General features: G+C 37.9%; 1 protein-coding gene across 4 annotated transcripts in view; it reads right to left on the bottom strand.

The window, feature by feature from the left end:
* RNF157 (ring finger protein 157) overlaps nt 1–12779 on the bottom strand; it is a 534437-nt gene extending 521658 nt beyond the window's left edge. For 2 of the 4 annotated variants that reach the window (XM_085616935.1, XM_085616936.1), the window contains exon 1: nt 12091–12507. In XM_085616935.1, coding sequence (XP_085473061.1) covers nt 12091–12178 — 88 coding nt within the window. In that variant the 5' untranslated portion in view covers nt 12179–12507. Of the gene's footprint in view, nt 1–12090 lie in introns of all 4 variants that reach the window. The other 2 variants (XM_085616934.1, XM_085616937.1) reach the window with 2 other exon arrangements.
* Between the last annotated feature and the right edge of the window lie 14480 nt (nt 12780–27259).

Genomic DNA, 27259 nt, shown 5'->3' with positions numbered 1-27259 from the left:
TATACCTTCACAATCAAAAGCATAATATATAGCAACCTAAAAAAAAACGACTACATCAAGTTATTTAGATAAATTGTCCATTTTGGCGTGTTAAAACTCTAATTCTCTTTTTTCCCCAGTAAAACAAACTACTCACACTATCATTTATACACGTTGACTTCTCAGACAAGAGTAAAATGCTTCTACAGAGGTTTTGACCAACGTAGTGAATTTAAAAAAAAATGTTTTTAACACAATTGTTGTACTGTTTCAAATATTCAGCGTCCATCAATTCTACAATTCCTGTTGGCTATGCATAAATATTAACTTGAATATTATCCTGTGGTAAAACAGACCGTGAAATTCTCCATAATTTATTGTAGCATGAACAGCTTGACCACGAAGTGTATTTCGAAAAACACTGTGGAGTCCAAATGACACTAGATTAATGAAAAGAAAATTGCATGTGATAAGGAGATAGAAACACTAATACATTCCTACACTGCACAATCCATATCAACAATCTAAGATTTTCTTGCCAAAGATAAACTAAATTCAAATCTGGTTCAAAATGTACCCATATCAAGGATTCACAGTGATTAATCTGCAATGTAAGCCAAGTGAATAGATCGAATCATTCTTTCATATTTGCAAACAACAACAGCATTAGCAACTGCCCGATCACTTAACTTGATCGTCAACTGTAAGGGAAGTTGGTGGAAATTGACCTATCTCCATTTGCACAGATGGAACCTGTATGAAAAACATAGCTGCAGACGAAATTATTTACATATCCATGATCTAAAGATTTCCAAAAGACTGATGTCAAACAAAGCTGCTTTATTCTAAAACTGTACACTTTCATACTTCTACATAGAAGTATAATGTTTCCTCCAGGCCAATCAATACTTATTTACTTTAAGTTTATACAATTGCCTGGAACACATCAAGTTCAGAATTGGAGTCCTAAGTGGTGGGAAAATTGTCAACCGTCCACACAAGGTAAGAGAATAGTTTTATTATTCAAGCCCTCAAAAGAATTATGTTTTCCAATAAATTCAGTCTCCTTGGTTTGTGACTCGGTATAGGCAGTAAGATATACTTCCAAACAGCACTAGTAATATAATATTGCGAACAGGAGAAATCAAAGACTTCTTTAAAATGCTGTTAACAGTTCTTTAAACAGGAGGGAGTACAACTAAAGACTTCTTAGAAGAGAGATACAGCAGACACGTGTTTCGTCTAAATGACTTTCCAAGGCTGTCAAACATACACACATTTTATAGTTGATAAATTACAGTACCCAGAACCGACTTATTGACTTTGGAAACATGGTGAGAGAAAGAGCATTATCCCCGAGAGTTGTGCGAAAAAGAAACAAGCCGAAGAAGTGAATATCAGCCTAGTGGTGTGTAGTGAAGTGGCTAGTGGAAAGCAAATCACAAAGTAGATTTGTGAATAAAGATTGGCAAATGAAGAGTGCTTGAGGTGAGAAACAAAATGGCCCATTGTATGTGATCCAAATAATGGTTATTTTTACTGGGGCACACAGAGGAAAGATAGAGTAGCGTAAGAATTGTGTTCACATCAACCTCACCCAGTGTCTAAATACAAAGGTTTATAAATTCAAAATAGTTTCACTACAAAATGTACCATAAAATGTTTAAAAGTACATATAAGAAGAAATTATGGTTGTAGAGTGGTTGCTCTAAGGAAAAAATGTAAGGTTAATATCAATAATTTTTTTTGTATGTTTTTAGAGATTTATATAGCGCGAACTAGCCCTGAGAAATCGGGTATCAGAGCGCTTTACAGGAGCATCAGTTTCGTTACAGATGGACACATACATTTTTGATAGGCACGGCGAGATTAAGTGATTTGCCCAGAATCACAGGATGTTGAGTGTCATTGCCGAGACCCAAAACCGGTTCCCCAGCTTCAAAGTCGACCCTTCTAGCCGTAAGGTTACATCCACTCCCCAATACTGTAATAAGATGTTGTGGAAAATAGTATAGGTACGGTATAGGGGCAGTACATGCTACAGAAGGATGAATGACGCAAAAGAGTTAAGTGTAGTCAGAAGGTATGAATCGATGTTCCAAACATTAAGTAGACGGGTGATAGTTGTACCACAAAATATTAGGGTGGACTTACAATAACAATGTCACAACCTGGCCAGAACAATTAGTTATTGATTCCAATGGATACATTTCAAAGCAAAAAGGGCCTGAAGCACACAAAGGTGCAATTTAAAACTACTATAGAGTAAGGGGTAGGAGGGTTTTAATTGTGCCAGCTCCCATTACGTCTTCATAACTGAAAACAATCATCAATCAGTATCCACAAATAATCACAAAGCATTAACTAAAACATTACAATTTACCCATAATGAATATAGTGATATAGTAACTTTTTGTGGCATTTGTATTGATTACATTATTCTTTTTTTTTTTTTTTGTTTGGTGTTGCGTCAAAATAGTTTTCACATATTATTGAAAATTGCCGACAGTGAAATCACATGTAGCTGGGTTTCCACAGCTCCAATAGTACAACATCTACAAATAAGCCTATTTCTTTGTACACTAGACCATCTACCACACACATGTAGGTTTCATCAAAGCCCAAATAAGCTTTCATGAAGCCTAAATTCTTGTTAAATTGTGGCTTAACCAGTAAATTTCCCTGGCATACTGTTCGAGGTCAGAATCTCCTAGGTGGGTATCTTTTTAGATCTGACGTCAGCCAACACCTTTTGATTTTAGTAAAATTATATATGTACTACACTTACTTATTGGTTTGTTGTGTCATTCATATTATTATTCCTCCCACTACAGCAATTGGCTAACTTCACTACAAGCGACGGCATTATACTCTTTCCAAACAAACACATGAGCACACATATTTTCCTCAAGTGCAAGGGATTACTATGACTATGGCTTTCCAGAGGTCTTGCCGTTTTGCCTTCCAGGCCAGGTGGGTCGCGGCTCCAGGCAGAACCAGCGGAACATCGCTATCCCACTCCCACCATTCCGCGGCTCTGGTCACTGGCCTCTTAATCCCTTGGTAGCCTCTTAGTTTACCTTTTACCATCCGGAGCTCCCCGATGCTCCCAATTGCTTTGCTGCTGTGTTGCTGACATGGACACTACCACGTCAGCTACGCCGACCGCGTTTTCCACCATCAGGGGCCGGGAGCTGTGACACGCAGGAAGATCAAGGCGTACGAGGCATGGAGGCACGCAGGAGGCCACTGAGAACAGAAAACGGAAGGTGCAGTCTCGGGCAGTGCTGAGCAGGTCGGGCGTCTTCCGAAGTTGTTGGCAGCTGCATCCCTGGCCTTCGTTCACTCCTCCAGTCAAGAAAACAAAAGCTGCACATGAACCTGTTTGGGTAACTCGTTAGAGTGCTTATGAATATAGAGCTGCGGAGCAGGAAGTGAAGGAGCGGAGTGCGAGGTTGGTCGAGGGTACAGGATGTAGACTCGTAACAACACGAGTACAGAACCCTACAGACAGCTCTACCACAACCAGCCCAGGTACAGACAAACTTTGCCCACTTTACCTCAGGCTGTTGTGTCCATTAGGGGAGCGATAGCGCAAGTCTCCCCCACGCCCACCTCTGTTTCAACGCGATACAAACACACTCCTTAATAACTGAATGATTTTGAGCATCGTCACCAGGACCAGCCTTTTAACACTGTTTTTATTATCAAGTTGTTGTAAAGCAAATCATAGGGGTCCCTGTTACCGTTATTCTGCCACTTTGCTTTTCCATCTGTGAGCCTGCTGACTCCGTCTGTGGGTATTGACACCCGGCAACGCCTGCCCTGGAGGTGCTACTCTGCTGCCACCCGTTTGTAATCCTCCCCAAGGACTTCACTGACCAGGGTCCAACGCGGACCTGCTCAGCTGTTCTGGGACCTGCTGACGAGGGGGAGGCATTGGTCCAACTCTGCGCATAAAGCGCCGCCTCTCTGAGCCCGTCTGAGACTGGTCGAGACTGGACTGGGCCGGGCCACCTGCCTGATAAGTTTTGTTTTGTGAGTTTTTATATGAATGCTAGAGTATTGGTTAATTGTTGACGATCTTCATAGCTTGCTGAGGGGTCTCGTAGGTGTAAAGAGTTGAGAATATAGCATACTAGGCATTGCAGGGTGAGTGCTCGCTCCACTCAATAGATTAATAAATACTCCCGCATTTCCCTCGTCTTGAGGAACCTAAGCTATTACACAAGTATGGGGGAAAAATACCCCACCGCCTACAAGGCCTAATACTCGACAGAAAAATTCTGTGCGTACGCCCATTCTGAAACCAACTGCTATTGACAAAATGCTACGGCAGGCATTAGGGGCTGTCTCTAATGAGATAGAACGCACAGAACGAAGGCTCTCTTTGACACCAATAATTTCGTGTTCACCCACGGTCCTGGAAACAGGAGCTTCAGACCTTTCTCAGACAGTAAATCCGTCAATCACTCCTGACTTAATGCCAGTTTTAGAAAAAGTAACTCTTGAAATTGTTAACAAATCTGATACGTGGGGGGGGGCAGTCAGGAAAGGAGGCCAGAGGAAACAAAAAGTCCATAAGGGGGGGAAGCAGGTGAACTCTTCTTTGAGACCAGCACCAAAGGCACAGTTAGAGGGCAATATAGCAGGTGAAAATAGCCCAGCAGTATTGGAACCTCCGTTATGGGTCTCAGATTTGGAAATAGAACTTAAAACGTATATTGAAACCATTATACATAGTGAGTTAGAAGCGGTTAAGAAACATCTAGAGAAGCTCACACTGTTAGTTGATTCATTGGGGAGCAAAATGGATACTTTTTCTAACATCCTTGTTAATTCTAGAATTCTAGACCAAGCTTCCACCAACCATAGCAATTATATGGCTAAAACTGCCCAAACTGTCTTACTAGGTCCTAATCCCCTAATGGGTCCCATCCCCCCAACTATTCAAACTATAGCCCCGGGTGGGGTACAACCTGGGGCATCAAAGGAGGGGGTCGAGGTCCATGTCCCTAAGAAAAAGCTAGCAACCATGGGTTCATAAGTTGAACACAACTTTCCTACCAATAGCAGGGGAGACCATGGGAACAAGGGTCAACCAAATAGAGGCCCAATTAAATCCACCCTCCCATGTATAGACCTACCCCCGGCCTCGACTCCGTATACTGTTATTTTAACTGGAGTTCCGGAGCTGGAAACTGGTGGAGGGGAGACTTATTCTGAATTAAAAACAAAGTCATTTTTTGGCTAAACAAACATAGACCATTGCCACCTATAATCCAGAGTGAAATTCTTTTTACTAGGCGGGCAAGCTGGCTGGGACCGATGAAGAAAGACATCCTGGGGGATTGTGTTCTGATTAATTTTAGGGACACTAGGGCGGTCGAACATATTTTGAACTGGGGTCATTCGAGGGAGACTAGTGGCATACAGACATTTCCCCTAGGTTATTTTTATTCTTCTACTCCTCTGATTGAAAGAATGGGAGGTGTATACAAAAAATGGGAAATGAGAGCCCAGACTGGTAATTTCCTAAATATGGGCAGGGGCTTCAAAATGATTTTGTCTTTCAATATCCCAGTTAGTGATAGATATAGCAGCTTAGATCTAGTCGATTGACTAGATCCTTCAGTTGAATCAGTTGGAAGTATAGCTACTCTGCTATCTGTGGTCCAGAATTGTGATAGACCTGAGAATGGGGGATTATCTTGCCAGGGAAACTCCTGAGGTTATAGTGGCCCCGGGAGGATTGGGCACCCAGTTAAAATCATCGGGGGATCTTCCGGGAAATATACAAATTGGGGAGGGGTTACCTTGCCAGTTACTCCAGCAGGAGGTGGGAACTTCTCATACTCAGATTGATAAATCAAAAGACTTGCATAATACAAGGGTCTTGTCATGGAATATAGCAGGTCTTGCCTCTAAGCTGGATTATCCTGACTGGGGTGCATACATTGATACACACGATTGTTGCCTCTTTCAAGAGACGTGGTCTACTGTGCCACTGTATAGGTTAGGATATGCAGCATATTCAATTCCAGCGTTGCAGGGGCCTAGGGGGAGACCTTCAGGGGGCCTCTGCTTCTGGGTTGCTACCCATTTGGGTTGCACAATCAAAGTTCTAGATACTGGATCTCTGGACATACTGGGTATTCTCCTTTCATTCGATGATAAATTTAAGATGGTTGTTATAAATGTATATTCCCGCCCAGTGAAGTTGGGGCAAATCTCACAGACACTAGATTCCTTGGCTTCTTTTCTTTCTACTCTACCTGAGTTTGCTCATGTGATTCTTGGGGGGGATTTTAACTGTCACTATGAACCCCTCAATGGTATAAGCTCGAACATTACAAGCAAGGAAGATTCTGCTTGGTCGATTCCTGATTGTAATATTTATCCTACTAGGGAGTGGTCCCCCTTCGTCCTTCAGATGACCTCACTTACACTTACCCATTCGCTTAGGGCCTGTAACGGTCGATTCCCTTCAGATAGTCCGGGAAACTCGACTTTTAATAAATTGGGACAGGCCACTACAATTGATTATATTCTGGTAGATGTAGAGAATTGGTTTAGAATTATGGACTTTATGGTCCAACTTCGGTGTGAAAGTGACCACAATGATTGGTACTTGAGATAGCCTATCCCCAACTTAAGGTTGATCAGGGTCTGTTAATGCCATGTGTTGATTTGTAATTTAATAAACAAAACATTTTTTAAAATAAATAAATAAATCAGGGTCTGTTAATAGAACCTCACCCAAATGTAATTGTAGCAGAAGGTGGTAGAAGAGTTCGCTGGTGGACTCTAGCTGTATCAAATGAAAAAATAGCTTCTTTGTACACACAGACTATACCTTTTTTAGAGACTGCCTTCCGTGTGTTTGACAATTATCAAGGTCATGAATCTTTGTTGTTGATAAAGACGAACCACCGGAATCTGGTTTCAAAGTTGGCAGAGTTTTTCTATAATCATGATAATATTTATAAGCTCGACCCCAAACCTAAGCACTTATGGCTTAATAAGGCGTGTAGGGAAGCTAAATGTGCACTTGTACTTGGTGTTAAGAACAAGGATGTCTTATGTACCAGAGCAGCTAGGTCCCATTATAAAAATACCATAGTGGAAGCTAAAGTAGCCTGGGAGAATGAAAAATGGGAAGCGATTAGGAAAGCCTTGGATACTAGAGATATGAGAGGCTTCTGGAATCTAGTGAAGACTAGTTACTCCGAAAGTAACTCGGCTATTATTCCCAATCTAGGCGAAGAAGCCTGGAGATTGCATTTTAAAGTTTTATATTCTAGTTCTCTAGATGATATTACAGCACATGGGATAGTTGATGTTTATCAAATACCCTTAAATATGGATCCTCCATCCTGCACACTGTTGGAAGTTATTCTGGCGTTGGGCAAGGTACTTCCCAATAAGGCACCGGGACTGGATAGAATTCCTGGTGACCTGTTCAGAACTGAACAGGTAGTCTGTGCACCTTACCTGCAGATTCTATTTAATGCCATTATCCAAGGGATGGAGCTTCCTTCGACCTGGGCTGGTGCGTAAATTATTCAAATTTTTAAAAATGACACCCCATTAAATCCGGCAAATTATCTGCCTATCAGACTTATCGATGTTACTCAAAAGATATTTGCTCGTGTTCTCCTGTGGCGATTGCAATCATGGATGGACGAAATGAATGTCCTGACTCCTTTACAAGCAGGATTCAGGTCTAAAACCTCGACCATAGATCAAGTTTTTAGATTGCAATTAATCCATTGGAAAACAGTAACTTTGGAAGGGAGTAGCCTTTATCTAACCTTTGTGGACCTTAAGTCCGCCTTTGATATGGTCCATCGTGATCAGCTATGGGGACTTCTTCATGATATGGGGGCGCCGGTCTACCTTTGTCAGCTTTTGAAGCGTTTACATGAAGGTACTTATGCAAGGGTAAGATACGGCAATGAAAGGAGAATTGACTGCTCCCTTCCCTGTGGAGAAAGGGGTGAGACAGGGATGTGTGCTAGCGCCAACCCTCTTCATTCTCTTTCTAAACGGTTTAATTGAAACCCTTTTAGCTGTCAAGGATATAGATTCACCAAGGTTGGCAAATAGGAAAATACCAGCCCTAATGTTCGCTGACGACACGCTGCTCCTGTCAAAATCGCCAATGGGTATGCAGCGTGTATTGGATGAGTTTAGTACATTCTGCAGGAATAGGAATTTAGTGATAAATGTCCAGAAAACTAAATACATGGTTTTCCATGCTAAAACCACTAATTGTCCGCATCCCCAAATGGACGGTAGGTCCCTAGAGAGAGTGCCAATTTTTGATTATTTGGGCATTACATTAAATGATAAGATGGACTGGGGGACCCAAATAACTAAGGCCAATTTGAAATTAACACAGTAAACGGGAGGTATTTTGAAAGTTCATAAAAACTGTTCCCAAAAGGTGATTGGTCCCCCGGCTGAAATCTATAAAACCCAAGCGAGGGGAGGCTCCCTATATGGAGCTGAACTTTGGGGTCACTGCCCATCCCAGATCCTAATGATGACTGAGAATATATTGATTAGGCAGTTGTTGTGTCTCCCAAAAAGCACGCCTCTAACCCCACTTAGGATGGATCTCGGCATTGGCCCTATTGCTGATTTAATTGCCTCACGTCCTCTCCTTTTCTGGCGCCGTATTTGGAGCACGCCCGAGTTGGTTAATTATAGGGAGGAACTGAGGGATGTTATGTCCATACTGGGGGCAACCAACTTACCATGGCTGTCTTATGTTAAGAGTGTCTGTCTTTCTCTGGGGTGGGCTAGTATGTGGTCAACACCAGAAGAGACCTGTTCTAGTATTTCTAAAAAGTCCCTTGTTCTTGCTTTTAAAGAATACACATTTGTCCTATTGACCCGGAGTACAAACTCATGCTGCCTGACCTCAAGGTTCCTGGATGTCAAGCAGCAGTACAAATTGGAATTGACCCTGGACAGTATCCAACCGTTCATGGCAAAAAAACTGTTTCTACAATTTAGGCACGGTTTGCTTCCACTTCGTGCTTTTACGAACAAATGGAAGGGTGCAGTTAAAGCAGCGTGTCCTGGCTGCTCTGCCTCTGAAGAACAGAACTCCATGTAATGCTTTTCTGTCCTGCATATCATAGGTCCAGATCGAAGTGGGTTCTTCAACTAAGCAGAAATCTGGGCCTTAGAAGCCACACCGAGGTTTTTAGGCTACTCAAATATGAAACACTTCCATTATTTGTAATCGCCACCTCGAAATTTTTGTTTGCAATGTGGAGCATACGCAGAGGAATCGTAAAAAGGAAAGAGTTGGGCAATAGTTTGTTGGTGTCTTTTAATTAATTTTATCACCATCTTTTGCTTTCATCTAGAGAACAGCGATGATATTTTTTATTTATTAATCTTTTTATTTTACTTAATGTCCTTTCTTTTTAAAAAAAAATAAAAAAAAAATAGTGTAATTAAATATGAAAAATGTATTGATACTGGTTTTAATAGTCTTAAAATGTTAAAGAAGGAGACCAGGGTTTCACTGATAGTTCCCTATGGCAATTTTTCGGGGGTCGGGTAGATAGGTAGTGATATTTAATATTGTGGTAAGATGTAATATACTTTTTTAAAAAAAAATTATTAATTAGTTAATTGTTGTCTTCCATACTTACTTCCGATTTCCTTACATGTGTAATGTTTCATGTCATTTATGGATTGTAACATGTATTGTGCTTTTATGGCTGTACAGCCGAAATAAAGTATTTTTGACTGACTGACTGACTGACACAATGTGCGTTTCAGACCAAACAAAAAATAAATTTGCTTTTAGCCAATATAATTTTTTAGGAGCAGCTCCTCCAACACTAAAGTTTCACAAAAAACTTGGCTAAACAAATCAAGAATTGACAAAGCCAAAAAGGGTAGCAGCCGATGCCAGACTTATTGGCTTTGCCAATGCTAGTTACTTAAATGTTACAGTACTAATGCCCCACATTCCAGGGTCAGGGCTGGTTTCCTTAGCCTCCTTATTAATCTCATTAATTTGCTTCAATTGGTTTTTGTAACACTCACATAGTACCAAATACTTCTCATTTTAAGTGCGCTTTCATCATCATGCAATACTTGTGAAATCAATTACAACATGGAAGTGTGAAAAGAAAATTCCAAGAACATGCACAGAGAATTCACGTATAGTAAACAGGCTTGTACGTCTTCCTCAAGCACATATGTGAGCAAAGACCCATCTTTCGCACGTTTTACATTGGTCATGTTCTTTGCTTTCTGTACCTTACCGTGCATGCCAGTTCATCAAACTATACTGAAGAAAATGGCTCTTATTATGCAAGTTTTACATTTGGACTTTTGCGTCTGAATCTGGGCACTGTTCGTTATGGTCTTTCAGGAATTAAGAGGTATTTTCAGTGAAAAGCAGTATGGACTATAGACAGCAATTTAAATTGACACTTTTTTTTATAGCTCATAAGGTAACAGGCCTGCACTATCTGGAGGACATTTTAGCTTTTAAACCCTTGCTATTATGGCAGTCTATTTGGACATAAACCGAAGCCAGTTTTACAAAGTCTATAATCCTTGACTGCCTCACTTTAGATCATGCTCTTAAGATACCCTGGTTGCCTTATTTCAATGATTCTTTTAGTTTATTGTTTGATCTACCTGTTCTAAGGGACACCGAAAGTAGCCTTCTTGTGAGCAATATATTTTTCATTTTCAGTATGATTGTAACTTTTATCTGCATTAACTCAAACAATTATCAATGAAATGTTTTGGGAGGGGAGGGTGACTGTCTCCTGTAGGTCAGGCCCCAGTGAGTTTTTAGAAAGAAGATTAGTGCCCTCTAAAGATGTATATATCCACACAGCATACAGTCTGTGGTAATACGGAAATCTTTCGTGTATGACCAAAGCTCATAAAATACTGTAATACCTTACTCACTTGAACCGTTCGGAAAAGTAAGTAGGCTATCAGTGTTTCAAGAAGGCTAGAAAATTAGTTCTATTACAAGCATGATGTGTAGCGGCTGAGATGCTATCACAGCTTGTGAGAGTCCAATAGCCACATTTCAGGAGCAATTTGGGCTTGGGGAAAAACATGTCATTACTCCGTTTTATTTAAAGACTAGCTGGGTGGATTTTGCAGCAATTTCATTCAGAGCACGAGCCTAGAGTGGAAAAATATAGACTAAGTAAGTAATAGCTTCTATTTTTCGGTAGGATTCACGATATTTAAAAAAAAAACATTCTTGAGTTAACCCTTTGGGTTTGCATGCAATTATATTTTCAAGAAAACAGTGTAAAAGACAGAGATAGTCAACGTACTCACTTGCTTAAACAACCGCAGCACCAAGAACAGTTGAAAGTTGTGCATCGGTACAAACATTTCTTTAAACAACGGCACAAACTGGGGGAGAAGTACAGCATGCACTTTCATCATTAATTCAAATCTCCCTAATCTTCGCTCCTTTGGAACTTCACTCTCCGCATTGGCCGTTATATCCTGCTTAAATTCAGTATTACCACCCCACCATCTTAAAATATAGTGAAGTCCCTTTTCATCGTTCCAGCGGCCTCAAACACACCAACGAATTGAAACAAAATAAAATGCTCAATTTGACGAGGCGGTCAGTGATGTGCTGTCCCGTGATGACCTCTATCTAGTGGCCCATATGTGCCAAACTCACCAAATGTACATGGTATACGCAAGATTAGCATAGGACTTTAGGTCAACAAACACCAGATTTTTGACCTTGGGTTTCCTTTCACAAATAACTGTTTGCAGGTCTATTGGTCGAACTGGGTCAGTTGAAGGGAACTAAGACTACAACTCCCAGCTTACATTTTGTCGTTGAAATTCACAGAACTGAAAATCGTCCTGTTAATAATTGCCAATACTAATAATACAATTAAATCATTCCCGTAGGCGGATGCCGCAGTTGGTTGCTGGTGACTGATCACTGCATAGCAAAACTCTGGGAGAAGGGGTTAAAGGAAATCAGTGCTGTGGGATTAAATCTCAGTAAGTGCACAAACATGCATTAGGGCACAGTATAATTGACCGCTCCGTTGGAATTATTAGCTTGCCAAGACTCACCCGATTTAGGGGGATATCTGTAGACAGAGTTGGATGAGATGTCAACCTCTTCCACCCCGGCATGCTGCCGGCTGGTCAGGGCCCCCATCGCCGACGTCCGCAGAGACGAACAGTCTCTCAACCTCCACTGGGCCCGCTGCCCCCCGTTCCAGCTTCTTGTCCCTCCGAGCGGTGGATATAGGCTGCTTCTATTCCACAGAGGATGCTCTTGGTCACCTGGGCTATGCCCGTTTACCGCGGTGGCAGTCCTCTCATTGACATGCCAGTTCTCCCCAATACGGCGAGAAGCTCCCAAGCCGCAAGTTTTTACCGCCGAACTCGTCCCAAACGATCTTAAAAAATCCAATTGATTGCCTTTTCTGCTTAAACCGACTTCAATAAGTGAGGCAAGCGGGCAAGCTAGGTGATAATGATTGACAGAATAAGGATCTTAGGAGGAGGAGCTGGGTGGTTGGAGTAAGAGGTAGCCATCCCGGAAGTGACCGCCCTCGCCAACCCGGAAATAGTTGCCCAGCAGTCTGGACATCGGTATTACCCCAATTGAAGTGTGGCGGAAAGCGTACGGTGTCCTTCTCGCTGCCTTTTGTGATGACCTCGGCGCGATGAAATAGGTTGCCTAGACTCATAGGGTTCTGTCAGAGCTGCCTACTTCACCGGGTGCCACCGAGTGTCACTCTCGAGCCGATATCACACGGTGACTTTCAAGGCGAGCTGGAAACTACTGCAGAGAGTGAATTTCCAGCTCAGCTGTCAGTGAGGCTGTGAACAGCCGATGTCCGTTATGCAGTGTGAAAAGAAAACCTTTAAGGAAATCGACAACGGCCTTTGCAAAACGTTCTTATATTCTTTCACATAGTGAAAACAAATTTCAGGTTGGCTAGTCTGGATTTGACACTGTTCTACTACTCATGGTGATCTTCAAAAAGCAGATTGAGTGCACTGACAAAAAAAATGGCTTCACAGATTTTAATCCAAAGCACATCAATCAAGTTTTCGTAAAGTTATTACAAGTCAGACATCTTTTTTGTCAATCCCTTCCGTGGCAGGACAATTAGCGTGTGAAATATTTGTCATTGCAAATCCAGAAAAATGCACTTGTCCCATTAATGAGTGAAGGTACAGTTTAGTTGGCAGACAAGCTTTTGCAGCCTTGATGAAGTCCTGTGTGTTCACGAGACTAAAGATTGTCATTATAGTGTTGTTTCTAGTAAACTTCAAAGCACTGCTGAAATTGTGATTGAGCAATAGAGAGGGAAGCGGGGGAGGGGGGTCTAAAATCATTTGGAGGGTTGGAAGTAATCGGGGCCGGCTATAGGGCGGTGCGACCGCACCCGGCGTTGATTTAGGGTGGGGGCGTCATTTTTGAAAATGTGTATCATCATTTTAAAAGCACCTGCTGCCTCGTTCCTGGCTTTCAGCAACTTTCAGACATCAATTAAAATGTCAAGAGAAGTCCTGTGATTAATCGTCTTCCTGGAAAGAGACCAGAGGTTTGTCTAGTGGAAATTTTGACTCATCCTAAGGTAGCGCAGATGGTTAAAATGCCTGCTGCTAAGAAAGTGTACCATGCAGATTACTAAGTACATATAATTTAAATAGGTCAGTGGGTTACTGCTTCTGTAAGAGAGCTACTTTTGTTACTTGTCGTTTCCAAGTCAAAATCCTAATATAGAACATTGAGCTACTAACTGTCACCCTAGAGATGCTGCAAACTGCAAGGTATATGTTAGAGCTATATGTTTTTTTTGCCCTGTCTTTCATTATCCTAATCTTGTGAAAATGGTTCATTTGGGTAGAAAACAATTCTTATTATGAAAGAGAACCCTTAACAATGATGTTGCGTTTTAAATTCTGAATTTGTTCCTTTCCTGAATAAGAACTTTAACTAAGTTGTCTACCAGTATCGATGACATGCCACTCCGACACTACCCCTTGTAGTACTGTCTGATGTAACATTTCCTGTACACTGATTTACACACACATAATTGTCTATGTGCAATGTGTGTGGGGTATAAAGTGCTCTGACACCTTACACTGGTATGAGTGGTGCTATAAAACTAAATAAATCTGAGAGACAGTGGTTATGGAGACTTGAGAGGCACTATCAAAGGGTGCTAGTGAGGGAATCCGTGGCAGAGGTGGTCACTGGGGGGGCGCCAACAGGCATTTATGCACAGGGCGTCACCAGCGCTAAAGCCGGCCCTGGAAGTAATGCAGGTGTACCAGGGCCATAGCAAGGGCCTTTGACTGTGCTGTCAAGGCATCAGGATGTCCTATGGTACTGCCACTTCAGGTACTATGGTTAGAGAACCCTTTTTCATGTGAGCTCATCTAGCTGGTCTGTTCTTGTGCTCTTGAGGCCCATTGTCAGCTTCCACTGTTCAGATTTCCTGTCGCATGTTCAGGTCTCTTGAGTACGGTCTGCTCTTCAACCGTAGGTCATTTCTCCACTACTTAGGGCAGGTTCCCCTTAAGTAAGGCAGGCATTGGGTATCTTGGCTCCAGCCAGCTTTCCCTGCTACTTACTCCTGTGTTCTTCAGAAGAAAAGAAAATGATACATCCATGCTGCTCACCATATAAAGGATGACCAGTGGCCATTCCTGTAGTTTTGCACTATATAGACATTGGCAATTATTGGAAAGAATACATATATTTAGTTTAATGATTAAACATTAATGATTCAATTGAGACACAAATATACATCAGTTTAGTATCCATGCAATGACACATTTCCCATTAATTCCAGCAAGCAAAAAGAGTAAAGAAACTTCTTGTAGGTGGTTTCAAGGAGACTAGGCATCTCCCAAGAGAATTAAAAAAAAATGGGGGTCATATTTGCAAAAACACCATTGACTACGAAAGGGCATTCATGAAATATTCCAGTACTTTCAAAGTGCGTTAGAGAATCCTTGCCTTTTCTAGGAGTAGATTCAATTTCTTGAATGTTATAAGTTAGAAATTACTTCCACTATGCCATGGTCTGCATTTTTTCGTAGGTGAGCTCCTATTGGCAAGGATTACATCCAATATGCTAGTGCCAGAATTTTAATGAATTTAAAGCCACACTGCCTCAATCATCACAGTAAACAATCCAATAATCTAGCAAATAATCATTTTCATCCAATTTTTACATTTCTTGAATTTGATGTTGAGACGGAGGTGATGTGTTTGAAACCTTTTAATGCTCAAAGAATGCCCATCCAGACTTTTTCCAACAGCTCAATGAATCACATTTCATTCCTAGTAACCAAATAAATGTATACAAGCCCTTCGTCAGGGGTAACTGTCATTTAAAAATAGCCCATCAGGAACCATAAAAGAATTTTAAGCACTTCAAAAGCCATTTAATATACTATCCATATTATAATTGCTATGATAACCGTTGCACCAAAAACATGCATGACCATCGTCAACTTAATCAACAAAAAAATTATGCATGCTATGAATATGTGCTATTACACCAGAAAGTAAATAAGCCCCATACTTAACTGAAACACATACAAAAACCTAACACCCACCTCAGTAGTGCTGCTAGTATATGTTTTAATTCACTACTGGCTCAACGCAATAACCGTCAGTGAATATTGACTCCAGCCAGCTTTCCCTGCAACCTACTCCTGTGTTCTTCAGAAGAAAAGAAAATGATACATCCATGCTGCTCACCATATAAAGGTTGAGCGGTGGCCATTCCTGTAGGTGTGCGCTGTATAGACATTAACAATTATTGGAAAGAATTTGTATATTCAGTTTAATGATTAAACATGAATAAATACATTGAGACACAAATATACTCTGTTTAGTATCCATGCAATTACACATTTCCCATGAATTCCAGTAAACAAAGGAGTAAAGAGACTTCTTGTAGGTGGTTTCGGGGAGACTAAGTAAAGAGACTTCTTGTAGGTGGTTTTGTTGAGACTAGGCTTCTCCAAAGAGTATTAAAACAAGCATTTACAATGCAATGGTCTCGGCATTGGTAAAGTTAGAGCTATTGGCATTGTTCATGACATTATTTTTGTTTATGTTTTAGTTTTAAAACATTTTAAGAAACGGCATTCTCATGAGCAATGTTAATAGTTCTAACTTTAACAATGGGGAGACCGTTGCATTGTAAATGCTTGTTTTGAACATTAGTACATATATAAGAATACATGTGTACATGTATACATAAGTGACTGTGTAATTGTTTATCAGAATGTAGCATATAGATGCATGCAAGTACATAGAAAACAACATTTATTATTTGAAAAAAGAAATAGCGAGGCAAATGTCGTTTTAGTTTTTTATTAACTCAAATGTTTAATTTTTAATTATTAATTTTATTATAAAAAATATATTTTATGATTTTTGTACATTGCATATTTTAAGCTTCGTCTAGAATTTCAATAATGTTTTCATTTTGAAAGATGATATTTAATGTCTTTGGTAGGTGTGGCATAAGAGCTTCTGCAAAGTCATCAATATCTGCTGGTATATTTAGGTGGTCCATTAGAAGTGCATTGCTAATTTGCACTGATTTCAAATGTTCATTGTCTTCAATTTGTATAGTTATGGTACTTTTCTCCTGAGTTGTATTGTCTAGTCCATATATTGTGATTTGAAGTTCTTCTTGGGGCGGCTCTATTTTCTGTGAAAAGAAAAAAGCATTTGTTAATCAAGTCACTTTACTGTATATGCTTCTTTTTTTGTCTTTTTTTAAAGTTGTTTTTGTGAGAAATAACAAAGTGCTATAGATGCAGAAGGAAATTATGAAAGATATTACAGTTTATTGCATATTGCCTGAGTGTTTGAGAAATGTGTGTGTATGGCTAGTTAAAGTGAAAGACCTAAAGTGCGTAATTATGTGTTAGTATTTATGTATTTTTCTAAGGAGGTGTTGTATATTTTTTGATGTAAACTGTCTGAAATGCAATGTAAGAGGAATTAAAGCTGAAAGATATTTTGAGAAATGTATGTTTTTTGTCATTAGGTAGTGAGTTGTAGGGAAGGTAAACAGAAATGTAGCTAGAGATATTCTGTGAGAGTGTTTTGTATTAATGTGCTTGTATGTATGTTAAGTGATATATTATTTTGGTGTGACAGCTATGTGTATGACAGTTATGTGTCCAATTGCAAATTGTATGTTGAAGAAAGTGCAACTGATGTTTTTAGGTGTGAGGTTATAAAGAAGAATTTAATCTGTGTTGTGTTTTAGATGTGTAAGTAAGTGTTTTTTTAAAGAATGCCAGTTTTGTATTGAGAAATTTTTTATTTTACTTAGTACTTACTTGCAATTGTGTATTTCGAGTAGAATTCAATATTTTCTGGTTATTAAATTCATGCACTGTTAAATGCGTTATTTTGATATATGTTCCAACTTCGATTGGAAAGTCCGCCGCGTCTCTCCATAGTGTTATTTTCACTGAGTCTGTTGCATCGTTGACTGTTATTGATTTTAGTTTAGTTTCTTGTCCTCCAATGAACACTGTTTTTGTTTCTTCTTCCTGTTAAATGTTAAAAGCAAATGAGTGTTATTGGTTGTAGCATAGATAGTATATAGTTGAGCAGTATAGGTGTTTATTGGAGAGAACATAAGAACCAAATGTTAGTTGACCGGTGTAGTGTATTTGTTGTGTAATAGTGTGTGCTACAGTGTGTACGTTAGAGAGTGTGCAGTAGAGAGTATTTTATGAAAGTATGGATATGATATAAGCAGTAGGAGATTGTATCTAAAAGAGTACATGATTATATGTTGTATAGCTATCAATTTTACTAGTGTTGCTAATAGTTAGTAATAATACTTTAAATGTGTCTGAAACTGGTGGGAATGTTCCATGTAATCAACATGATTCAATTGTGTATTTAGGCTATCACCTGTATGTTTATTCATTGGTAACACTGTTTTGGCAAATTGTAACAGTTATATAAAAATGATGTTATAAAAGGAGCAAGTGGGTTTGCTAGTACATTGTATGTGGTGTATAGTAAGTGTAGTGGTTTTAGCAGAAACATTGTGTATTATATTTGTTTTTCTACATTGATTATTTCTAAATATAGTCTTTAGATAATATTTTACACTAGTAATGTTTTTATGCATGTAGTATATTGTACTAGAGACTATTGGGAACGTTTATGTAGCAAAGAAGGAGTTATAGAGAGTGTGGCTGTAAATATATGTAATAGAGTGTGCTGTGTGTAAAAGAGGAGGAACTAACAGTTATTACTAGAAATGTTTGTAGATAGTATGTGTGTTGTAGTGAGTGTTGTACATAGTTTATAGTAAAGAGTGTGCTGCTGAGAGAGTGTGTTTTAAAGAGTTGGAGTTACCAAAAGTGTTATAGAGTGTATGTTATACTGGTACAAAGATTTTTTTTTTTTAACAGTGTGTGTGGTAGATATTGTGTCTGACAGTGTGTGGTTTTGCTGACTACCACATGTAATTGCTAATATGCATCAAAAAAATTCTTTGATACGTACCTCAGATATTGTCCCTAATATGCTCATCAATGACCGTAAATTTGCTTTTCTTATTGTTTTAATTGGAGAAACTGGCGGTGCAGGTGGCTGTAGTAAATATTCTGCTTCCTGGGTAATTTGTTCAGGGATTGTTAATGGTGGCATTCTGGAAATCTTGGTTTGTTTGGTTAAGATTATCACATTGTTCTTGTTGATAAAATTCCGAATTATAATGCCATTTCCTTCCTTTGTCAGCTTGAAAAAATCATCATTGTAGCAAGTTCCTTTTATTGACCCACTTTCATCAGCTAGAGCAATATGGAATAAAATCTTATTTTCTTGCTTTGCGTTTTTGTAATTTGTTTTTGCATAGCATTTTACTATGTTTGCTCGTATTGCTTTCTGATAAGGTTTGCTTTCTTGTTTTGTTTGCTTAATTTCTTGTATAGAAATCATCTGCAATGAGAGAAAAATGTGAGCATACCTTTTGAACATAACATGTAAAGAAAGCAATTTTTTGAAAGAAAAGAACATAGCAATTGATAAATTATGCTTATTAAACTGCTACCCATAATGCTTTGTAATCACTATAGTAGGACTCTAATATACCAAAGTGAGTTACATTTTCATTAACATATATATGGTCTAAGGTTGAATTGTAGTCTGTTGTGTAGTCTTGTATTTTTTGGTGACATTGGAATTGGTTTTGCATGTAGTCTAATAGCATTGTTGTGTTGTGCGATACTTGTGTTAAATCTATGTTGAAGTCACCCATTATTATATATTTATAGTTTGGGTAAAAGTTCAATATGCTAGTTAATACTTGTAAAAGTTTTTCTAGTTGTACATGTGGTGGTTTGTATAATATCACAAATAAGTACATACAATTATTTACAACTAAAGTAAAATGTAAAATGTCAATTTCATGTTGTGTTTCATAAATTGGTAAAAGACAAATATTTTCCTTGTAATAAATAGCGATTCCATGCTTAGTATGCTGATTATGGAATTTATCAAATATGATCAGATGATAGTTTTGAATCATTAAAGAATTGCTGTTTCCTTCCCTAGTTGTGTTTATTTCAGTGAGACATATAATATCTGCATTCATGATATTTGTGTCGGCTTGTATAGCTTTGTGATTTTTTTGTAGTGAGCGTATGTTCTGTACAATAATATTAAAGTTTACCAGATAGTCACATAATTGGGGAACTGATATTTCCAATTGCATATCTGTTCTTAAGCGGGCCATTTCTTCATGTAGTTTTGGGTGTACAGCTATTTTGTCTTGGCGAAAGTTTTTAATATATATGTTTTGTTATGATTTTGCTCTGCTTAAAGCAACATAATGCAAATGATGTATTTTACTATTGTTAAAATGGATGTAAAGTGGTTCAGTAGTTTCTCCTTGTGTTCTATGTATAGTACGTGCAGATTGGCGTAGTGGGAATTGCTTGCGTATAATTGTTATACATTTTTGTGTAAATTGAAAATGTCTAGAGATTGCAAGAATTGGTGTCCAATGGGGCGAAATGTTATTACAATATAAACAAAGGAAAACACAAGGCTAGCGGTATCCCACTAGGACAGCACCGGATTTAAGAATAACTCAATATATCTACTGGTGATATATTCCATTCACCACAAGTGTGCAATCTTGGTTAGCACCCGCCAGCACAATGCCGTTCCAATTACTGTTGCTACCTGACAGGGTCAGTGCCTCTCCTCATTTGGAGAACGATACGGAATCGGGTATCTCGGAAAGTGATATAGTTGTTCTTATCATTGGATGACTTTCTATATAGAACCACCATTACATTGACATGCTTCACTTGGGTTACTTAATAGACAACCTTTCTACATCGGATTGTATGTTTTTTTAAAAAAAGGACTTTGATTATCATTCCCAGCAATGCTACAAATTGAAGTAGTGAGGGATTAGAAAGAAGAAAGAAAGAACCTAAAGACGGTGACATTATTTCCACTCTTTTGCCCTGAAGAAGTCCAGAGGTGGACGAAACGCGTCGGCTGCTTTGGCTGTTTTGGAAGTTTTAATAATTGCATGACAAACTGCACAATAAAGAAGAACTTTTTGAAAAAGAAGAAACTCTAAGGATTTGGACTTATTTAAATCACATTGTACAAGTTGAGTGGTGCATTTGGTGCTGTTTTCTTACATGTTATTACAATATATGTGGCTATTTTCCTGTCTTGTCAATTTTCCTACATTTTCTTTATCAAAAAGAATCCATATTACATTTGGAACGCTATTAATAGTTTCTACTAATTCAACTATACCTGTAGCACCATTTGTTAAGCCATCATTGACATTTATATTGCATGTTAGATCGTATCTTAACTTTAATGCAATATGCAATATAAATGACAGGCCCATGGTCTTAGTTGGATCTGTAGGTAATTGCATTAGTATTTTTTTTCTTCACTATTTCGCTTAGGTCAGATGCAGCTGTATCTATTGCTGTTGATGTGTAAACAGGATAGTTTTTTATATGTTGTAATAAAACTTCATTATTGATATTATTAACTTCTTTGTTAGTTGCCATAATATAAGGAATGGTTTTGGTAATGTTTTGGGGTGGGTCTAACTCATGTGTTTGTATTTGTATTATATCTGAATCAGTTTGTTTTCCTTCTCGTAATCTGTTCAGCAATTGAGCAAATGGTAAGTCATTTAGTTGCCGCATAATTTTTGTCAATTCGAACAACTTAAAGTGTGTTTGCCATAAATTTGTACTTACTGGTCTGTAGGAATGTCTAGAATTTTCAAATATGTATGTGTCAAATACTGGTTTTAATTGATAAAAATCTCCAATTGCTAATATGGATATTCCACCAAAAGGGAGGTTGGACATTTTAATTTCTTGTAACCTGTTATGTATAAAATTGAAAAGATTTGCCCCTACCATTGATATTTCATCAATTATTAACAATTTAAGATGCAATAATTCATTTTGAAGTGCACTCCTGTTCTCATGAGTTAGTGGTTTATGAGTTAGCATTTGTGAAACTGGTATTTTAAATGTACTATGTAGTGTTTTACCATGTATGTTATGTGCAGCTTTGCCTGTTGGAGCTGTAAGCAATACATAAATGTTATCTGGATTTTCTCCAGCTTTGGTATTGTAATAGCGTAGTAAGGTTTGGTAAAGGGCTGTAATAAGGAAGCTTTTACCTACTCCTGCACCACCTGTGCAAAATGTATAGCAAGGTGTTTCTTTTGTTTTGATCCAATGCAAGTGATGGTATATAAAGTTAAGTTGCTCATTTGTAAGATTTTGCATCAAACTGTGATATTGGTCATTTGGCATTATATTATTGGTTAAAAGTTCTTCATTACTTGTACTTCTAATGCCTAAATCAAATGACAAGTCATATAATAGTGGTTCATTTATTTGCACTTCAGGACAAATGTTCTCGTTGGTTTCTATATCCATTAAAGGTATAAGTAATGTGTCTAATATAGAGTCTACATTGGTATTAGGTGTTAATGGGGTATTATGCCTATTATATCTAGTATGATTAGCATCAACTATGTGTTGAATTTCTAGGTATTTTTCATAATATGTTTCCTTGTTACCAATAATTAGATTTTCTACTCTCCAGGGATAATAAAGCATTAGCAATTCTCTATAATAATTTTCAGGATCATTTCTTTTGTTAAATCTGCAATAGCGAATTATCTTCTGTTTTTTGCGCTTTGTATAGTCTGTTTCTGCAGTTTCATTTGGTATATTAATTTCAAGTTCTTCCTCATCTGAGCTATAAAAGTTATTTTCGGTGAGGAAATTCTCATGATCGGTTTCATTTTTCCGCTTTCTACTTTTATTATTTTCATTATACATAGATGCATAGTCAGCTAATGTACATGTTTCAAATTCTGTAGGACGTTTGCTGTACTTTACTATAACATTATCATATTGTATGTGATTGGATGTATCTGGCAACAAATTTATAGTTTCGATGTCTTTTAATAAGTAGGTACGCTTTTCTGGAGGGCTTGTATTAATGAAAACATAAGATCTAGAACTTTTGCGTAAAGGAATTTGAAGTATAAGATAGGCTGCTTCTTGCGCACTTATTTCTGTACAGTTTAGGAATTTGTTACCTATATGCTTAAGTTGATCTTTTATACTTGGGTTGTGATAAACTTCTTTTGCTGCTTGTGCAATTAACCTGCTCATTCCACGCTGCGATTTACTAATATATGATACTATATATACGGCACATGCATATGCGTCTAAGATGTATTGTATATCAATGTTTGCTTGCCATGCTTGTAAAATTGTACTATTGTAGTTATTAATAAAGCATTCTGCTGGTGTTCTTTTTAGGAAAATTGTATTTATTTCTATAATGCAGCGTAAGCATGTAACATATTGTCTTAGATCTAGTTGCATAGAATTTAAAAACTGAGTAAAGGAATAATTTGGGAACTCTTGTGTGTTCATAGTTAGGTGGATTAGTTCAATTTGCTGTAAGAGCTCCTGATCAGTTTTGTCTAGTGTTAATGGTTCTAGTATAAAAGTTTCTGGCATTGGATATTTTGGGTACTGGTATTTGCAAGTTCTTTTATGTTTAATACGGCAATTTTTGGTATGTCCGTGCCTTTGTAGGGGCAATAAAGACTCAACATTTGGATCTTGTGTTTTTGCACAGGTTACATATTTATCTATAAAAGCTGTAACTGTATTAGGTTCGGAAGTTGCATATTGTGGAGCTTTTTCAATCCATATTATTGCATGTATATGTGGTGACCCTCTTTGCTGGAATTCTACTCTATAAAAGTAATCTATAATCTTGCCAATTGGGTTACTTTCATGTAATAAAACACAATTAAACAATTTTCTAACTTGAAAGTCAAAATGCCGTGCACAAGTAGTGGGATTTTGTTGTATTAATTTGCATTTTGCCTCCCATGACATATTTTGGAATTCTTCTTCTGTACATGGTTGTTTTTTCTCAGTACGTAATAGTATGTTGATTAAATGATACCATTTAGTTTCTGCTGCTGATAGCGTTAAAAAAAATGTTGGTATCCCTAATTGTCTAATCATAGCAAATAAGTCTTTTTTGCATTGCTCCCAATATGGTGGCGAGCTACGAATAGTTTTTAGTATTTTGTATCCCTCATTAAATTGGAAAATGCTATCTAATTTTTGTTTTATGTCTTTTGCTGTAATAATGTTACCATTGTTAAAATATTTTCTAAGTGAGATGTATATTTTACTCTGTATTTGCTTAATATGCAACTTTTTCAATTTAAAGAAAACATTTGTTATGGACTTAGCTACTCTTAGATCATTACTTCTTAATTCCCATTGACATATTGTACTGTAATGTATTGGTACATGTCTTTCTTTGTTTGTTGGCCTTCGCTTCCCACAAAAGATAGTGGGGAAAGCTAAATATTCAGAATCTTTGTCTTCATATAGACCTCTTGGTGTGTTATATTCAGCAGGTGCTAAATTCATAATATTAATGCTTTCTGTAGTTATAGTTTCATTAGTTAGCATAGTATCTAAATTCCCTGCTGCAACATTGTCTGAGGAATCTGACGTATTGTTTGTATCAGAAGTGTCATTACAAGGTGGTATATTTGCTGGTGTATATTCCCAATCCCGATTAACGGTGACTCCATATTCTTGGAACATACTGCTAGTAGTTGCTAAATATAGAGCTGCACGCTTTACTTTGTTTGGCCTAACATTTTCAAAATGGGTATAGGATTTATAGCTTAATCTCCTTTTTAATTTAATTGGAATTGTCATGTTATCATTAATTTGTCTTGGCAAAACAGTAACAGTTGTCATAACATCGGCAGGGACGTTAACTACTGCACCGGAGAGAGATTTTTGAAAGTCTCGCGGCAGTGTTCTAATCTGTAAAAAAGGTATTCTTGGTGATACTAATCTCTCTTCTAAATTATGCAGGTGTAATTCTGGTGGTATATCAGGAAATGTCATCCCATTATAGAAAGAACAAGGTGGTATTTTGTCCTTGGCAATATATTTGTAACATGTTCTGCATATATCTTCTGTTTGATATTTGCTAATGTTACATTCAATGAATTTCACTCTTTTTTTTAAATTGTGCATTTTTTGCAAACTTTGTTTATGCCATAACTGATTGCAAATAGTGCATGCATTCTCTGGGCCATATCTAATTTGTGCATGAAAACTACTAATCATGGCATTTGTAAACGATGTTATATTTGTGTCATTAAGTGGATTTTCTGGTTCTTGTGCATGCAATCTTTTTCTGTTACTGTTAGTTTGTTGGACTTCTATTGTAGTTGGTTGATTGTGAATACCAGCATTAGGTGTAAATGTGCTTATTAGTGCATTGGGATTGTTAATAGCTATGTTAGATCCAATATTACTTGTGGTTTGGGAAATCTTTGTATGCATTTGACTATCGATATTGAGTGTTTCCATTAGTGTATTTTCTACCTGTAACTCTATAGGTGTGATATGTGGAGATGCAATTAGAGCTACCTTTGTAGTATGGACATATATGTTTCTTCTAGGCGTAACTTTTTTTTCCCTATGATTTTTTTGTGTTGCCTCAAGTGACAATCTGCCAATTTTCCGTATTGTAACTGGAGTGAAGTATATACTTAATGAATTTGTTAGTTTGTTCTGAAGAGCCAATGTTATGATGTATTCAATAAGTTGATTAGGTGATTTGATTTCTAAAGCAATAGACGTCTTCTTAGCATGAGGTAATATTTTCTCATTTAGGCAACTTGAAATAAATACAAAGTATGCATGGATAGTTTTGAATATCGCAAAAGTATGTTCATTTAAACAAACTAATATACCGTTCTGCAAATTCATTGAAGTAAGGGTTCTCAAAAGCTTGGTATTTCGCATTACTGCTTCTTTCCCCTCAATCGCAAAGCTTGTTTTTTGCTTAATTGCATATATATTGTTATTGTGATCTATGTAATTGGGCAAAATGTGTGGCTGGATACAATTTTAGCTATTAACAGACTGCATTTCAATATATAGAGCATCTCCAAGTTCCATAATAGATTGCAAGTCTAGACTATCCCAACTATGTGCAGGTTTACAGTAGTTATGTAGAATAGCAAATAGACTATTTTGTACAGATTGTGTACATCTTGGCGATAGTCTAATATCTGTTTATGTTTGCTGTTTGTTTGTACTATTTACTACATTTGTAATTTGTTGTGTTTCTGCTAACAACGTTTGGTCTATGTTCCTCTTGATCGTATTGTGCCTTTTGGACAATATGCCATTGGTGGTTATTTGTGGACTAAATATTTTGTTACGCTGAGTGTTAGGTATGTTTGTAGGATGGAAACTCTGTGTATATGTGCTAGTATGCAAATCACTTGTTGAGACTGTCATTTGTGTATATATGTTTCTTGTATTATTACTTGTGATTCCTGTGTTGTGTTTAAGTGTATTTGTAAGTATACTTGCATATGTAGTAGTATTATGCAACACATTAGTAGATTGTGTTGTATCGATGCTATTGCAGGTAGTTAGAGGCAGTTGTGCAGGTGCTATAGGTACTAGGGCTTTTTTTTTCCCTTGAATATGTTGAGTATTAGCTAATGATGCTGATGGCTGTTGTGTATTTACAAGAGTGCTTGTTTGTGACTCCCGGAGCAAACTTTTTTCAGTTTCTATGCGAGTTTTCAATTTGTGTGTGAAAAAATCTGTACATGCTTTAGTAGAATGCACATAAATATGTTTGTGTAATATGGCACTTGTATTTTTTTCTGCTATGAGCATTGCCTTATGTAGTGAATCTTTTCTAATAGTACTTATATCTATTGGAGTCAATTCATACGCTAAGTAATTTGTATTGGGTCGCTTTAGACTATATGCCAGATTTGTAATGTACTGTATAAGCCCTTTAAATAGTATTTGTATGGTAATACATGTTCCATCTGGGTGAGGCATTGCTGTGCTATCGCGGCTATGTGAGTCAAATACAAAGTATGATTTTTCATCGTGCATAATGGCTATAACATACATATCCATGCAAAGCAAAACACCGGAATGTAAATTTAGTGCAGCTCTCAATACTGTTTGCATATTTGGTGAAGATGGGTCAAAATGTTTCAGTATATCCCCATAAGAAGGCTGTCTAAGCTTAAGCGAATAGATAGTGTTATTGTGGTGTATATAATTGGGTAAATCATCAGGATGCATAAGGTGTTCTTGATTAATGGAATGCATATCTATATATAAAGCATCCCCCAAGTCCATAATGGCATGTAAATCATCTGCAGTCCATGTATTAGCAGGTTTGTAGCAATTGTGTATGATTGCAAATGTGCTGTTTGGCAAACATTGTTTACCTCGCGAAGTAGGGGAAAATTTGTTATGCATAAACAAAGGGATCCACCCACGGGTATAAGAGATCTCCCGATTACTCAATATGCATCCCACGGTCGTGGAGAATACACATTAGTTGTTTAAATACCCCTCACACACCAAAAGGGCCCTTGGTGTCATGCTTCATCATAGGGGTCTTCCTGCCCCTCTACGGGACAGGGCGTGCTACGACCTACGACTACGTGGGAGCACTGTTGTTAGTGAGACAGCTATGTGTGATGCGGGGGTGTGAGAGGAAGGGTCAGGAGTGAAATAAGGAGTGAGTTAAAAAATACCTGGCTCTCTGGACTTGAAAGATTTATTCTGCCATTCGAGCTGGTATTAGTAAAAGGTGGGGTGA

The sequence above is a fragment of the Triturus cristatus genome, chromosome 7 (assembly GCF_964204655.1).
Source record: "Triturus cristatus chromosome 7, aTriCri1.1, whole genome shotgun sequence".
Taxonomy (NCBI): Eukaryota; Metazoa; Chordata; class Amphibia; order Caudata; family Salamandridae; genus Triturus; species Triturus cristatus.
This window is presented reverse-complemented; position numbering and strand designations above follow the sequence as displayed.